The sequence below is a fragment of the Hyla sarda genome, chromosome 4 (genome assembly GCF_029499605.1).
Source record: "Hyla sarda isolate aHylSar1 chromosome 4, aHylSar1.hap1, whole genome shotgun sequence".
NCBI lineage: Eukaryota > Metazoa > Chordata > Amphibia > Anura > Hylidae > Hyla > Hyla sarda.
In genome coordinates this window covers 167,960,432-167,977,891 of record NC_079192.1, presented here as the reverse complement: position 1 = coordinate 167,977,891, position 17,460 = coordinate 167,960,432, and the positions used below count along the sequence as shown (strand labels likewise).

At 42.0% G+C, this 17,460-nt stretch overlaps 1 protein-coding gene across 5 annotated transcripts in view; it reads left to right on the top strand.

Annotated features, from left to right (window-relative positions):
* Nucleotides 1-17,460, top strand: part of EDC3 (enhancer of mRNA decapping 3) — a 93,758-nt gene that overhangs the window by 13,760 nt on the left and 62,538 nt on the right. For 4 of the 5 annotated variants that reach the window (XM_056572675.1, XM_056572672.1, XM_056572673.1 and 1 more), the window contains one exon: nucleotides 10,483-10,678. In XM_056572675.1, the coding sequence (XP_056428650.1) occupies nucleotides 10,515-10,678 (164 nt within the window). In that variant the 5' untranslated portion in view covers nucleotides 10,483-10,514. Of the gene's footprint in view, nucleotides 1-10,482; nucleotides 10,679-17,460 lie in introns of those variants that run through there. The other variant, XM_056572676.1, reaches the window with a different exon arrangement.

The following is a 17,460-nucleotide window of genomic DNA, read 5'->3' as shown; positions in this document are numbered from 1 at the left end:
ACCCCATATGTGGTCGTAAAGTCCTCTGGGGGTGCACAACAGGGCCCAGAAGGGAGAGTGCACCTTGTACATTTGAGGTGATTTGCACAGGGGTGGCTGATTGTTGCAGCGGTTTTGACAAACGCAAAAAAAAAAAAACACATGTGACCCCATTTCGGAAACTACACCCCTCACGGAATGTAATGAGGGGTGCAGTGAGAATTTACACCCCACTGGTGTCTGACAGATCTTTGGAACAGTGGGCTGTGCAAATAAAAATTTTTGTACAGCCCACTGTTTCAAAGATCTAACAGACACCAGTGGGGGGTAAATGCTCACTGTACCCCTTGTTACGTTCCTCAAGGGGTCTAGTTTCCAAAATGGTATGCCATGGCGGGTTATTTTGCTGTCCTGGCACCATAGGGGCTTCCTAAATGCGACATGCCCCCCGAGCAAAATTTGCTCTCAAAAAGCCAAATATGACTCCTTCTCTTCTAAGCATTGTAGTTCGCCCGTAGTGCACTTCTGGTCAACTTATGGGGTACCTCCAAACTCAGAAGAGATGGGGTTACAAATTTTGAGGGGTATTTTCTGCTATTAACCCTTGCAAAAATGTGAAATTTGGGGGGAAACACACATTTTTGTGAAAAAAAAATTATTTTTTTTACGTATGCAAAAGTCGTGAAACCCCTGTGGGGTATTAAGGCTCACTTTATTTCTTGTTACGTTCCTCAAGGGGTCCAGTTTCCAAAATGGTATGCCATGTGGGGGGTTTTGCTTTCCTGGCACCATAGGGGCTTCCTAAATGCGACATGCCCCCGAGCAAAATTTGCTCTCAAAAAGCCAAATATGACTCCTCTTCTGAGCATTGTAGTTCGCCCGTAGTGCACTTCAGGTCAACTTATGGGGTACCTCCATACTCAGAATAGATTGGGTTACAAATTTGGGGGGGGGGGTATTTTCTGCTATTAACCCTTGCAAAAATGTGAAATTTGGGGGGAAACACACATTTTAGTGAAAAAAATTATGTATTTTTTTTACATATGCAAAAGTCGTGAAACACCTGTGTGGTATTCAGGCTCACTTTATTCCTTGTTACGTTCCTCATGGGGTCTAGTTTCCAAAATGGTATGCCATGTGGGTTTTTTTGCTGTTCTGGCACCATAGGGGCTTCCTAAATGCAACATGCCCCCCCAAAAACCATTTCAGAAAAACGTACTCTCCAAAATCCCCTTGTCGCTCCTTCGATTCTGAGCCCTCTACTGCGCCCACCGAACACTTTACATAGACATATGAGGTATGTGCTTACTCGAGAGAAATTGGGCTACAAAAATAACAATACATTTTCTCCTTTTACCCCTTGTAAAAATTCAAAAATTTGGTCTACAAGAACATGTGAGTGTAAAAAATGAAGATTGTGAATTTTCTCCTTCACTTTGCTGCTATTCCTGTGAAACACCTAAAGGGTTAAAATGCTGACTGAATGTCATTTTGAATATTTTGGGGGGTGCACTTTTTATAATGGGGTCATTTGTGGGGTATTTCTAAGATGAAGACCCTTCAAATCCACTTCAAACCTGAACTGGTCCCTGAAAAATTGTGATTTTGGAAATTTTGTGAAAAATTGGAAAATTGCTGCTGAACTTTGAAGCCCTCTGGTGTCTTCCAAAAGTAAAAACTCATAAATTTTATGATGCAAACATAAAGTGGACATATTGTATATGTGAATAAAAAAAATTATTTTGAATATCCATTTTCCTTACAAGCAGAGAGCTTCAAAGTTAGAAAAATGCAAAATTTTCAAATTTTTCATCAAATTTTGGGATTTTTCACCAAGAAAGGATGCAAGTTACCACAAAAATTTACCACTATGTTAAAGTAGAATATGTCACGAAAAAACAATCTCGGAATCAGAATGATAACTAAAAGCATTCCAGAGTTATTAATGTTTAAAGTGACAGTGGTCAGATGTGCAAAAAATGGCCGGGTCCTAAGGTGTAAAATGGCTGGGTCCTTAAGGGGTTAATAGTGTGAAAGGGGCCTTTACATATACATTTTTGTTCTTTTTAAGTGTGTAAAATGTGCACATTTTAGGCTGTGATCATATTATTTAGGCAGCGTTTTTCATCTCCATAATAAAAATGAGCAACGTAGATGAAATAAAGATAACGGATCCTATTCATGTCAAGGTTTTTTTTTAAACCTTGCTGTACTCTAACATTGAAGTCTGTTATACTAGCATGCTCAGTAGAAAAAATGGAAATGATTATAAAATAACTGACATTAATGGATATTTTAACAGATAAAAACGGTCCAATATTTTATTGTGTGTTACGTGTGAATAACGGACATGTCAAAAAGAATTTGAACAACACTTCTGTGAACATAGCTTTAGGGTGCGTTCACACATACAGGATCTGCTGCATATGTTCTGCAGCTGATTTTGCTACACATTTAAGTTTGTCTGTCGTACATCCCTGGTTCATCCCAAGTAACCTGTTAAAAAGAAGCAATCTGCCAATGAATGAGGGTGCTCTAACATCTGGCCGATACAGACTGGCAGCAGCTGGCCTTGCTTTTACCAGTGGTAATTCCTGGTCCTGTCTGCAATCAAGGGACACACTCAGTAGCCACGTGTTAGAGCACCAGCCTGGCATAAAAAAAGAGCTCTACCTACAGTTTCTTTACGTCACCCCAAGCCCTCCATATCTCCCAATAGTACGGCTGGAACACTCCTCGGGATTCTCTCCCCTATTCTACCTGCTATCTCTACAGTTACCCAGCGCAATGTAGTGAGGAATGTCTACTCGGATTTATTCAGAGCGAAATTCTGCTGCAGCAGACTCCTATTATTTTAAATGGGAGTCTTCTGCACTGTGCACGCAGTTACATTTCCACGGTAATTCCAGATTCTGGATCCGCTGTAAGAATGAACACGTTCACTCTTTTTGACGTAATACCGCCCAGACTGCATTGCCATCAATGGGAACAGTGAAGTGGGCAGATATTCCTCAGTGTACACACATCCTAAGGCTATGTTCACACCACAGAATTTCTGTGCGTAATTCTGCATGAAGATTTTGTTGCAGCAGAGTTGTATTGAATTTAGCGGGATTCTGCTGAGCTGTGCACAAGACGGAACCTGTTCATTTTTTTTGCAGACTCTGCACGGAATGGATAGCTCGAGCCCTTAAAGGGGTTATCCATGAAAAAACTTATTTTTATATATCAACTGGCTCCAGAAAGTTAAACAGATTTGTAAATTACTTCTATTAAAAAAATCTTAATCCTTTCAGCACTTATGAGCTTCTGAAGTTAAGGTTGTTCTTTTCTGTCTAAGTGCTCTCTGATGACACGTGTCTCGGGAAACACCAAGTTTAGAAGAGGTTTGCTATGGGGATTTGCTTCCAAACTGGGCGTTTCCTGAGACAGGTGTCATCAGAGAGCACTTAGACAGAAAAGAACAACCTTAATTTCAGAAGCTTATAAGTACTGAAAGGATTAAGATAGTTATTAGCTTCTGAAGTTTTCTGTCTAACTACTCAATGATGATGTCACGTCCCGGGAGCTGTGCATGATGGGGAAAATAGCTGCACAGCTCTTGGGACGTGAATCATCAGAAAGCAGTTAGACAGAAAACAGTAACTCCACTTCAGAAGCTAATAACTATTGGAAGAATTAAGATTTTTTAATAGAAGTAATTTACAAATCTGTTTAACTTTCTGGAGCCAGTTGATATATAAAAAATTTTTCCCTGGATAACCCCTTTAACAAAGCCTTAGTGGTCTGTCGAAACATCTGGAAGGTTAACCACAAGTTTTAAACAGCAGAATATGTGTCTTATAGGGACGATTAATAGGAATGTGTCATGGCAGTTCAATGGATACACGTATAAGTGGCAAATATTAAAATATTTAAGCCAGAACAGTTTTTATACACAAGTATAAATAAAATCTAAATTGCCAAATATAAAAATTATATGGAACTGGTATACCAGTATCTTTTCGGAAAGTGGATATCTGGCACACCAGTAAGATACTTCTCAGTTCTATATGTACACAGGCACCTTAATGTATTTTTTTTTCATAAAAAATATATTCATACCATTGTCCTCATGCACTTATGTTAATTCACCAGAACTGGAGAAGCAATGTTTTAAAGGGGTTTTCTGAGACAATACAATTGATGGCTCTCACTGACGTGTGGATAGGCTGAGCTGCAGTTACCCAGTGCCATGTAGTGAGGGGGGGGAGAGAGGAGAGGACGTCCAGTGTGAGGTAAGATTTTCAAACCCATGTAACCTCACACCGGCCGGGACTACAGCTCTGATGTCCACTCATGGCTGCTCAGGTGAGGAGACAGAGAATGCAGGCGGCAGCGACAGGAAGGGTGGTTGTATATGTAGGGTGTGAGTGGATGTGTGATGTGTATGTAATGTATGATGTCTGTGTGTGATGTGTATGTAATGTATAATGTGTGTATGATGTCTGTCTATGTGTGATGTGTATGTAATGTATGATGTGTGTATGATGTCTGTCTATGTGTGATGTATGATGGGGGCAGCGGTGTGTGTATATGTATAGTGTGAGTGTATGTGGGATGTGTGTATGATGTCTGTGTGATGTGTGTATGTAATATATGATTTGGGGGGGCCAGTGGCAGGTGTATGTATGATGTGTGTATATGTATGGTGTGAGTGTATATGTGTATGATGTATCTGTGATGTATGTATGATGTGGGGGGGGGCACTGCCACCGCCAGTTGTGCCATCTAATTTTATTTATTTTTAGTGGCTTCTGGCCACCCACACTAAATTGCACCACCAGAATCCCGCCCTTCATACTCACCTGCCAACCAAGAGCCCCACGGATTCACGTAAACACACCCGAACCAAAACTACAACTTCCAGCATGTTGCACCATAACCTAAACTGTAGAATTATAAAGTGCAACATGCTGGGAGTTGTAGTTTGGTTCGGGTCAGCTGCAGAGCCATAGGCTGCATCAGGGCATGCTGGGTGTTGTAGTTACTAACTGCAATTCCCAGTATTCCCTGACACAGACTATGGCTCTGCAACTGACACAAACCAAAACTACAACTCCCAGCATGTTACACAATAACCTTAACTGTATGCTGCAACACCCACACAACCATAGGCTGCTTTAGGGCATGCTGGGTGTTGTAGTTATCTAGTAACTAAATGCAACTTCCAGCATTTTCTGACATAAAATGCACCACATAAACTGGAGAAGCAGAACACCCCCCAGTAGCACATAAGTCCCTATGAAGACTGAAAAATAGTGATTAAAATATTTTAAAAAGTAAGTTTCCAATTTTCTTTAAATAAAAATAATGTACAAAAATAAACATAAGTGGTATCACTACATCCAAAGGATAGGGGATAAGATGTCTGATTGCTGAGGGTCCAGCCACTGAGACTAATTAACCCTCCCCCGCCGTTGTTGTGACATCATTCATGCCTATGGGAAGGGGTGTGATGAGCGGCCACAGCTCTCACGCCCCCTTCCATAGACCCGAATGGACTGGGCTTGACATAACGTCATGACCACAGCCGCCCAAACCCAGTGTTCTTCTGAACTAAAATGTTTAGAATATCAGGGTGCCATCTGGAGATCGAGGGGGTCCCAACAGCCTGATAAGATGTCCAGGGGCAGAGTACCCCTTTAACCTCCAAGGACCTGTACACCCTGCGCCCGCTCCCCTGCTATGACGCATGCTTACAAGCTGACACCGTGTCATAGCGGGGTGGTCCTGGCGACTATCAGCCGACCGGACCCGTGTCTAATGCCGAACATCACCGATCGCGGTGATGCCCATCATTAACACCTTAGACGCCGCAATCAAAGTTGATCGTGGCGCCTAAAATAGGAAAGAAAAAAACATTCCCAGCAGCTTAGCGGAGCTGATCGGGACCACCGCAGTAAAACCACGGTGTCCCAATTAGGGGTGTGAATCGCCAAGAATTTGGCGATTCGATTCGAATCGCGATACCAGTGTGGCGATTCGATATATCCCGATATATCGCGATACCGTCTAGGTGACGATACATCGCGATATATCCCGATACATCGCCCACCTGGGAGCATTCATAGATCCCAATAGACGCCGCTGTCAGCTTTGACAGCGGCGATCTAGTACTCCGGTGCACACTTTTCTCATTTTATCCCGTCTGGGCTGCAAAATAAAAGAAAACGCACTTTATCTTACCTGCCAACGAGCCCCCGGAGCTCCGGTACAGGTGTTGGGTCCCCGGGCTGTATTCTTCTTACTTCCTGTTAGTCCGGCACGTCACATGGAGCTTCAGCCTATCACCAGCGGAGGCGGGACATCGCTGCGGCCAGTGATAGGCTGAAGCTCCGTGTGACGTGCCGGGCTAACAGGAAGTAAGAAGAATACAGCCCGGGGACCCAACACCTGTACCGGAGCTCCGGGGGCTCGTTGGCAGGTAAGCTAAAGTGCGTTTTCTTTTATTTTGCATAACATGAGAAAAGTGTGCACCGGAGTACTCCTTTAATAGCCAGCCGCGGCGATCGCCGCATGCTGGCTATTAGCGGCGGCCCCCGGCTACTGAAATCAGCCGGGGGTCGCATAGTACGGAGCGGGCACGAGTCGGAGCCCGCCCCATACACCCAGAGCGACGCCGTGTCAGATCCGGCCTGCCCGGCTCCACAAATGTGGAACTTTTATCTCCTGATGCCCGGGACATGCTGTTCCGGGCGTCAGGAGATAAAAATTCCACATCCCTAAAAGAATCGATTCAAAAATATTTTGAATCGATTCAGTATCGGCAAATGAAAAAATCGCGATTATCGCGAGAATCGATTTTTTTCTTACATCCCTAGTCCCAATCAGCTGAGAGGATGGCCCTTACCTGCCTCCTTTCCATTTGATTTGTTCCTTGAGCAGCCTGGAGCAATCGAGCCCAGATAATGCTGATCAATGCTATGTTATAGCATAGCACTGAACATTGTTTGCAATCCAAGGATTGCATGTAATAGTCCCCTATGGGAAATAAAAAAGTGTTTAAAAAAAAAAATTAACCCCCTTCCCTAATAATAATTTTAACCCCTTAAGGACTCAGGGTTTTTCCGTTTTTGCACTTTCGTTTTTTCCTCCTTACCTTTTAAAAATCATAACCCTTTCAATTTTCCACCTAAAAATCCATATTATGGCTTATTTTTTGCGTCACCAATTCTACTTTGCAGTGACATTAGTCATTTTACCCAAAAATGCACGGCGAAACGGAAAAAAAAATCATTGTGCGACAAAATCGAAAAAAAAACGCCATTTTGTAACTTTTGGGGGCTTCCGTTTCTACGCAGTGCATATTTCGGTAAAAATTACACCTTATCATTATTCTGTAGGTCCATACGGTTAAAATGATACCCTACTTATTAGGGATGTAAGAAAAAATCGATTCTCGCGATAATCGCGATTTTTCATTTGCCGATACAGAATCGATTCAAAATATTTTTGAATCGATTCTTTTAGGGATGTGGAATTTTTAATAAAACGCACTTTTCTTACCTGCCAACGAGCCCGCGGAGCTCCGGTACAGGTGTTCGGTCCCCGGGCTGTATTCTTCTTACTTCCTGTTAGTCCGGCACGTCACATGGAGCTTCAGCCTATCACCAGCGGAGGCGGGACATCGCTGCGGCTGGTGATAGGCTGAAGCTCCATGTGACGTGCCGGACTAACAGGAAGTAAGAAGAATACAGCCCGGGGACCGAACACCTGTACCGGACTGTACCGGAGCTCCGCGGGCTCGTTGGCAGGTAAGAAAAGTGCGTTTTATTTTATTTTGCAGCCCGGACGGGATAACATGAGAAAAGTGAGCACCGGAGTACTAGATCGCCGCTGTCAAAGCTGACAGCGGCGTCTATTGGGATCTATGAATGCTCCCAGGTGGGCGATATATCGCGATGTATCGTCACCTAGACGGTATCGCGATATATCGCGATATATCGAATCGCCACACTGGTATCGCGATTCGAATCGAATCGCCAAATTCTTGGCGATTCACACCCCTACTACTTATATAGGTTTGATTTTGTCGCACTTCTGGAAAAAATCATAACTACATGCAGGAAAATTTATACGTATAAATACGTGTAAATATACGTCCTGCGTCGTTAAGGGGTTAATCACCCCCTCTTCCCATAAAAAAAACTAAGTCCAAAATTGCGTATTTTTGAATATCCTAAACATTTTTATAAAAAGTCCTATCAAAAGAAAAATGGTACCGATAAAAATTACAGATCAAAAATAAGCCCTCATATAGCCCTGTATGTGGAAAAATTAATTTTGAGCAGTACACTAAAATAGGCTATGGGTGAGATTCATTAAAACTTGTGCAGAGGAATAGTCAACCGGTTGCCCATAGCAACCAATCAGATTCGTTAATTTTGGAAAAGATATCTGTAAAATAAAAAAAATCAAATGGTTGCTATGGGCAACTGGTCAATATTTCCTCAGCACAGGTCTTGATGAATCTCCCACTGTGAGATTAAAATAGGGTAAGAGAGGGTGGGTAAATTTGTACAGGGTGGGCCATTTATATGGATACACCTTAATAAAATGGGAATGGTTGGTGATATTAACTTCCTGTTTGTGGCACATTAGTATATGTGAGGGGGGAAACTTTTCAAGATGGGTGGTGACCATGGCGGCCATTTTGAATCCAACTTTTGTTTTTTCAATAGGAAGAGGGTAATGTGACACATCACTTATAGGAAATTTCACAAGAAAAACAATGATTTGCTTGGTTTTAACGTAACTTTATTCTTTCATGAGTTATTTACAAGTTTCTGACCACTTATAAAATGTGTTCAATGTGCTGCCCATTGTGTTGGATTGTCAATGCAACCCTCTTCTCCCACTCTTCACACACTGATAGCAACACCGCAGGAGAAATGCTAGCACAGGCTTCCAGTATCCGTAGTTTCAGGTGCTGCACATCTCGTATCTTCACAGCATAGACAATTGCCTTCAGATGACCCCAAAGATAAAAGTCTAAGGGGGTCAGATCGGGAGACCTTGGGGGCCATTCAACTTGCCCACGACGACCAATCCACTTTCCAGGAAACTGTTCATCTAGGAATGCTCGGACCTGACACCCATAATGTGGTGGTGCACCATCTTGCTGGAAAAACTCAGGGAACGTGCCAGCTTCACTGCATAAAGAGGGAAACACATCATCATGTAGCAATTTTGCATATCCAGTGGCCTTGAGGTTTCCATTGATGAAGAATTACCCCACTATCTTTGTACTCCATATACCACACCATACCATCAATTTTTGTGTTCCAACAGTCTTGGAGGGATCTATCCAATGTGGGTTAGTGTCAGACCAATAGCGGTGGTTTTGTTTGTTAACTTCACCATTCACATAAAAGTTTGCCTCATCACTGAACAAAATCTTCTGCGTAAACTGAGGGTCCTGTTCCAATTTTTGTTTTGCCCATTCTGCAGCACCTGAAACTACGGATACTGGAAGCCTGTGTTAGCATTTCTCCTGCGGTGTTGCTATCAGTGTGTGAAGAGTGGGAGAAGAGGGTTGCATTGACAATCCAACACAATGGGCAGCACATTGAACACATTTTATAAGTGGTCAGAAACTTGTAAATAACTCATGAAAGAATAAAGTTACGTTAAAACCAAGCACGTCATTGTTTTTCTTGGGAAATTCCCAATACGTTTTATGTGTCACATGACCCTCTTCCTATTGAAAAAACTAAAGTTGGATTCAAAATGGCCGACTTCAAAATGGTCACCATGATCACCACCCATCTTGAAAAGTTTCCCCCCTCACATATACTAATGTGCTACAAACAGGAAGTTAATATCACCAACCATTCCCATTTTATTAAGGTGTATCCATATAAATGGCCCACCATGTAGAATTTTTCAGTTGTTTTTTTGTATATTTGCAAGAATTCATGCACTATCAATGAAAAACGTTTGCTAAGTCAGTTTTAAAAAATCACTTGAGATACAAGTATGTAAAAAATTAAGAAATATTTTTTCTCAAAATGGCACATGCGAAAAATGTACCCCAAAATAAAGACAAAAGCCTAATACAAAATTCAAATCATTATCAATGTGTGCAAGGTGTACCAATGTCTACGTGTGGCATACCTGCATCCACAGGGTTTAACAGCCCAATCCTGGCTGCAGACTGCAACAGTCAACTGCTAATAACATATGGCACCCGCAATGTGTGAAGCGGGCCCAGCTCCTAAGCTCACTTCATCATTAACACCTTCATAAAGTGCATGTATACATTATGTGGACATTAAGAGATGAATGCAGGTATAGATTTTGATGACTATTTGCCTAAAAAATAAATAAAAAAAGCTGTTACCATGAATACATTATTGGCATGCAGCTAGATATCCTAATTATCAAGCCTTTACAATATGTTATAAGATCTTTTAAAGTTCTGTTTTTTTTTTAATGCATTTATAAACTTTTCTTTTCCAGACACAGCCCTCTGGATAATTTAAACCTATACTATGGCAGGAGATTGGCTGGGGAGCATTGTATCCATAAACTGTGGAGACACCCTTGGAATGTACCAAGGCCGTGTATCTGCTGTTGATCAGCTCAGTCAAACTATATCACTCACACAGCCCTTCCATAATGGAGTCAAATGCCTCGTTCCAGAGGTAACGTTCAGGTCAGTTGACTTTTTCGCTTAGGCCTTTACTGTGGGTTACCATTTTTGCTGGTTTTATAGAAGGGGATATCCACCTTTATCTGCATCTGTGATGAATACTTAAAGGGGTAATCCGGTGAAAAACGTGTTTTATTTTATTTTATTTTTTTAATCAGCTGATGCCAGAAAGTTAAACAGATTTGTAAATTACTTCTATATAAAAATTTTAATCCTTCCAGTACATATCAGCTGCTGTATGCTCCATAGGAAGTTATTTTCTCTTTGAATTTATTTTCTGTCTGACCACATTTCTCTCTGCTGACACCTCTGTCCATGTCAGGAACTGTCCAGCAGGAGCAAATACCTATAGCAAACTTTTCCTGCTCTGGACAGTTCCTGACATGAACAGAGGTGTCAGCAGAGAGCACTGTGGTTAGACAGGTCAAATGTGCTGGGATAGGGCAACGGGGTACAGGTGAGTATCCACACTAGAGGCCCTGCCTATCTAGTACTGAGTGTGGATGGGGTTGGGCAAAAAGAATAACATAACATACATATAATAAGTAAGCAGACCTCTCTAGCCAACGTGTTTTGCCCATCGGTTGTAAGGGCTCATCAGGGAGCGACAGGAGTCCACGGTGTGATACAGAGATAGAGGCACATACAGGGTAGTAGTGTTAACGATATTAACGAAATTAGTGTAACGATATTATTGTACGCTTCACTAATATTGTTAACACTACTACCCTGTATGTGCCTCTATCATCTGTGCCTTGTATTTGTAATGTTCATTGTCCTCTGTATCCCACCGTGGACTCCTCTCACTCCCCGATGAGCCCTTACAACTGATGGCCTAAACGCGTTGGCAAGAGAGGTCTGCTTACTTATTATATGTATGTTATTCTTTTTCCCCAACCCCATGCACACTTAGTTACAGGAGTTCCCTTCCTAGAAAGGCAAGGCCTCTAGTGTAGATACTCATCTGTACCCCGTTCCCCTATCCCAGCACATACATTTTTTGTATATCACTGTGTATTGATTAAAATTCTAGTAAAATAAAATTTTTATATCTAGAGCCCAATTGGTGTTTTTCTAAGATTATAAATTCTGTTGATTGGTATATTTTTTTTTTACATTTATGTCATTTACCGTATGGGATACATAATGTTATAATTTAATAGTTCGTACAATTGCGCACGCAGTGATACCAAATATGTTAATCTTTATTATGTTTACATGTTTTTATATAGGAAAAGTGGTTGAACTTTTAATATGGAAGGGGTTAATGTGTGTCTTTTAAACTTTTATAATAATTTTTTTTAACACTTTATTAGTCATTAGATTCCTCATACTGATCAATAGAGTTCTATTGATCTCCATTGATCTGTGTGCTCTTCAATCCACTGATAGAGCCTAATTCAGTCAGGCTCTATCAATGACAGATCCACAGACACCAGGGAAGCAGAGGTAAGCCCTCCGGCTGCCTCTATAGTGGATTGACTCCCCCCCCCCCCCCCCCCCAACAGTTAGTGTGTTAACCCTTTAGGTGTTTCACAGCAATAGCAGCAAAGTGAAGGAGAAAATTCTGAATCTTCATTTTTTTACACTCGCATGTTTTCGTAGATTCAGTTTTTGAATTTTTGCAAGGGGTAATAGGAGAAAAAGTCCCCCAAAATTTGTAACCCAATTTCTCTCGAGAAAGGGAATACCTCATATGTGTATGTCAAGTGTTCGGCGGGTGCAGTAGAGGGCTCAGAAGGACAGGAGCAACAATGGGATTTTGGAGAGTGAATTTTGCTGAAATGGTTTTTGGGGGGCATGTCGCATTTAGAAAGCCCCTATGGTGCCAGAACAGCAGAAAAACACCCACATGGCATACCATTTTGGAAACTACACCCCTCAAGGCATGTAACAAGGGGTCAAGTGAGCCTTAACACCCCACAGGTGTTTGACGACTTTTCGTTAAAGTCGGATGTGTAAATGAAGAATTTTTTTTTCCCTAAAGGGCAGTTTTTCCCCCTATATTTACCATTTTTACAAAAGGTAATGGGAGAAAATGCCCCCCCCCCAAAAAAAATGTGTAGCCCCATCCCTTCTGAGTATGTAAATACCCCATGTTAGGACGTAAAATGCTCTGCGGGCCAACTACAATGCTCAGAAGAGGAGGAGTGCCATTGAGCTTTTGGAGAGTGAATTTGTTTGGAATGGAAGTCAGGGGCCATGTGCGTTTTACAAAGCCCCCCCGTGGTGCCAGAACAGTGGACCCACATGTGACCCCATTTTGGAAACTACACCCCTCACAGAATTTAATAAGGGGTGCAGCGAGTATTTACACCCCACTGGCGTTTGACAGATCTTTGGAACAGTGGGCTGTGCAAATGAAAAATGTAATTTTTCATTTTCACGGACCACTGTTCCAAAAATCTGTCAGACACCTGTGGGGCGTAATTTCTCACTGTACCCCGTGTTACATTACATGAGGGGTGTAGTTTCCAAAATGGGGTCACATGTGGGGTCCATTGTTCTGGCACTATAGGGGCTTTGTAAACACACGTGGCCTTCAATTCCGGACAGATTTTCTCTTCAAAAGCCCAACGGCGCTCCTTCTCTTCTAAGCAATGTAGTGCACCCGCAGATCACTTTACATCCACATTTGGGGTATGTTCTAACTCAGAAGAAATGGGGTTATAAATTTTGTGTGGCTTTTTTTCCCTATTTTCCCTTGTGAAAACAAAAAATTTGTGGCGTGTTAAGGCTCATTATATCACTTATTACATTCCGTGAGGGGTGTAGTTTCCAAAATGGGGTCACATGTGGGTATTTTTTTTTTTTTTTTTGCGTTTATGTCAGAACCGCTGCAAAATCAGCCACCCCTGTGCAAATCACCAATTTAGGCCTCAAATGTACATGGTTCGCTCTCACTCCTGAGCCTTGTTGTGCGTCCGCAGAGGATTTTACACCCACATATGGGGTATTTCCATACTCAGGAGAAATTGCATTTCAAATTTTGGGGGGCTTTTTTTAAACTGGGGGGGGCCCTAAACTCCATCTGTTGCTAAACTCCCAGCATGCCTGGACAGTCAGTGGCTGTCCGGAAATGCTGGGAGTTGTTGTTTTGCAACAGCTGGAGGCTCCGTTTTGCAAACACTGCTGTACGATACGTTTTTCATTTTTATTCGGGGGGACAGTGTAAGGGGGTGTATATGTAGTGTTTTAACCTTTATTAAGTGGGTGTAGTGTTTTTAGGGTACGTTCGCACTGGCGGGTTACGGTGAGTTTCCCGCTAGGAGTTTGTGGTGCGGCGAAAAATTTGGCGCAGCTCATACTTGAAGCAGGAAACTTACTGTAAACTCGCCTGTGTGTGTCACATGGCAAACCTCCAGCTGTTTAAAAACTTCAACTCCCAGCATGTACTGACAGACCGTGCATGCTGGGAGTTGTACTTTTGCAACAGCTGGAGGCACACTGATTGGAAAACCTTCAGGTTCTGTATAGCGGTCTCAAACTGTAGCCCTCCAGATGTTGCTAGACAACTCACCGGGTTCCATAGAATCCAGGGAGCCAGCCGCACGACATCTCCGCCTGCCGATCACCGTAGCCGACCGCCATCGCCGATGGGTAAGTGGACCTCCGGCGCTGACCCTCCTCGGTTTCCCCGTTCTGCCCAACCTATTGTGGGTGGGCAGAACGGGGTAACTGAAAGTTAACCCCCCCCCCCCGCCCCTGATCTGCTATTGGTCGTCTCTTCTATACGACCAATAGCAGGGGGATCGTGGGTGTCTTGGACAACCCCGATCCCCCTTATTTTCCGTCTGACCTGGAAAAGCCGCAAATCGCCGGTGTGATGACCCCCCTGGGCATTTGCGTGGGGTGCCTGCTGATCAATATCAGCAGTCACCCCGGTCCCTGCCTGGCATGCGGTGGGGACCGGAATTCCCACGGACGTACTGGTACGTCATGGGTCCTTAAGACCCAGGGTGTCATGACGTAGTGGTATGTCATGGGTCCTGTAGGAGTTAAAATCAATGAACAGAGCCGGAGTATGCTGCAATATACATCAGAATACCATGATGGATATAACCTACTTTATAATTGTGAATGGAGCCAAATGGAAATACAAAAATATACCAGGAAGCATCTATTATGTCCCATAATTAAAAAAAAAATTCTATTGTTTTGTTTTTAATATTTTTTTGTTTGTTTTAGCATTTGATATGAATTGGCTTCCTTTGATTTTTTTGCATTTATTCAAGCATCTTTGGGGAAATTTATCATCCTTTGGCGAAGTTTCTACTTGGTTTATTTTTTGAAAAACGTCAATTCTGCCGGATGGCATTTTTTTTTGCCAAAAAACGCTGTGGCCAGATGTTAGCTGTAAATAAATGAGAAATCGCAAAATTCTTATTCCACTTGGCGTTTTTCACTTTGGAGTTTTTTTTAATCCTGTTGGCGTTTATTCACTCTTTTTTGGCGTTTTTCAGATTGTTGGTAATCGCAGCATGTTGAGCAATTGGCGATTTTTTTTTATTTTTATTTATTTATTTTTTAATAGCAAAATTGTGGCGTTTTTCTCCCATAGAAGTCTATGGGAGTGAAAAAACGCCAAGAAAAACGATATGTGGGTTTAAAATTTGGCGTTTTTACAGGCGGTTATCATTCTTTTTTGGACTTTAGCGATCCAAAAAAGTGATGGAGATACCTTTTTTGAATAAAATTTTGTAGGGTACCATTAAAAAATAAAAAAAAAAATACAGTAGTGATGGAAAAAATTGTATATCTTTTTTATAACAACATTTTTATTACTTTTTAAACAGAGATCAATTTATGTGGGCGGGCGGGGACCTAAAAATGTAGCCGTCAATAATAAAAATGTAGTATGTGTGTGTTTTTTACTTTTTTCTTTATTTGTAATTTTTTTTTAGGTAGTACTACTACTCCCAGCATGGAACACACTGTTCCATGATGGGAGTAGTAGTACCTGTGCTAATTGACAGATCGCCCATTGCGATCCTCCTGTATAATTTATCGATGCGGCCGGCCGCTCTTCTATGGTCCCCTGCACTGCCGTGTGTGTGTATATATATATACACCTATGCACCTATTCATATTTCCCGCAGAGAGCTGTGATTGGCCAGATGGTTCCAACCAATCACAGCTCTCTGTGGGATATATGAAAATGTGTAAATATACATCAGTGCAGGGGACCATAGAAGAGCGGCCGCATCTATACATTATACAGTAGGATCACAGCGGGTGTCAGTAGTGACATCCGCTGTGATCTTTCCTTAACTGCAGGTACTACTACTCCCAACATGGAGTACACTCTGCTCCATGCTGGGAGCTGTAGTACCTGCATTAATAGACAGATCGCAGCGGTTGTCAGAAATTACACTCGCTGCAATCTGTCTATTAATGCAGATACTACAGCTCCCAGTATGGAGCAGAGTGTACTCCATGTTGGGAGTAGTAGTACCTGCAGGTAAGAACAGATCACAGCGGGTATCACTACTGACATCCGCTGCGATCGTCCTGTCTATAGCAGAGATGCGGAGCGGCTGTATAAAGCGCTCGCATCTCTGCTCTGTACTCCGGCCACTCACTCATTCATATTTCCCTCAGAGCTGTGATTGGCTGCAACCATCCGGCCAATCACAGCTCTGGGTAGAAAATATGAATGATGTTCTATTCACATCACTGGCCGGAGTTCAGAGCAGAGATTCAAGCGCTGTATAGAGCCGTATCTCTGCTATATTATGGACAATCGCATTGGGTGTCAGGACTGACACCCGGAGCGATATGTCTATAGTACAGGTACTACTACTCCCATCAGTGTGTTCCATGCTGGGAGTAGTAGTACTTCCTAAAAAATTAAAAAAATAGAGGAAAAAAAGTGAAACGCACACACTTTATTAAAAAATAATAAAAATATTGTTATAAAATATACACATTTCGTTTAATAAAATTTTTTCCATCACTGCTGCATCCTTTTTTTTTTTTTGGTACCCAACAAATTTTGGGTACTAAAAAAAAAACTGCCAAGGTGCAATTTCCACACAAATGAAAAAACGCCAGAAAAAAACGCCAGACGCAGGACATTGCACTGGCGTTTTTTCGTGCGTTTTTTTAATCCCAAAAAACGCAGCACAAAAACACAAGTAGAAATTTAGCCTTTGTGTGGCACACATTTAAGCTAGAATCACACAAGCTGTTGTGCCAGATAAAAACACCTATACTAATACACATAGTGTTTTTTTTGTTTTTTTTTTGGCCAAGAGGAAAAGCAGAACAAAATTTGTGTCCAAGGGAATTCTTAGGGCCTGTGCACACAGCCAGGCCTGTGGGCCAGCCCTGAGGCTCCCTTGTCTTTTAAAAGGAGCTTTGGAGTGTAACCGCAAGTAAGACACAACATTGTTTTTGCTGTGGATATCAGCACTGTTTCTGCAGCAAAGAAAAAAAAACTAATCTTGCCTTGTCACATATCAGGAGATGTTTTTTCAAATTCAAAAAAATGTTTATTCAGAACAGAATAATAAAAATATGTACAACAATAAACAAGGAGAAATATGTGCAGAACACAATGACTTGTTAGTTCCAACAAGTGCACTGCGACATGAGATAGAAATACGCCAATTTTGTGACAACATAAATCACTCAACGGAGAAACAAGAGCATAGTAACAATATCCTGGCAATAACAATGGCAGAATAGGCAAACAAGGAAAACCCAACTGGCAAATGCAATAGGCTGACCAAATGGTACAGCACAAGTGCAGAACAAGCAAGTGGTTGGGCCTTCCATCCATC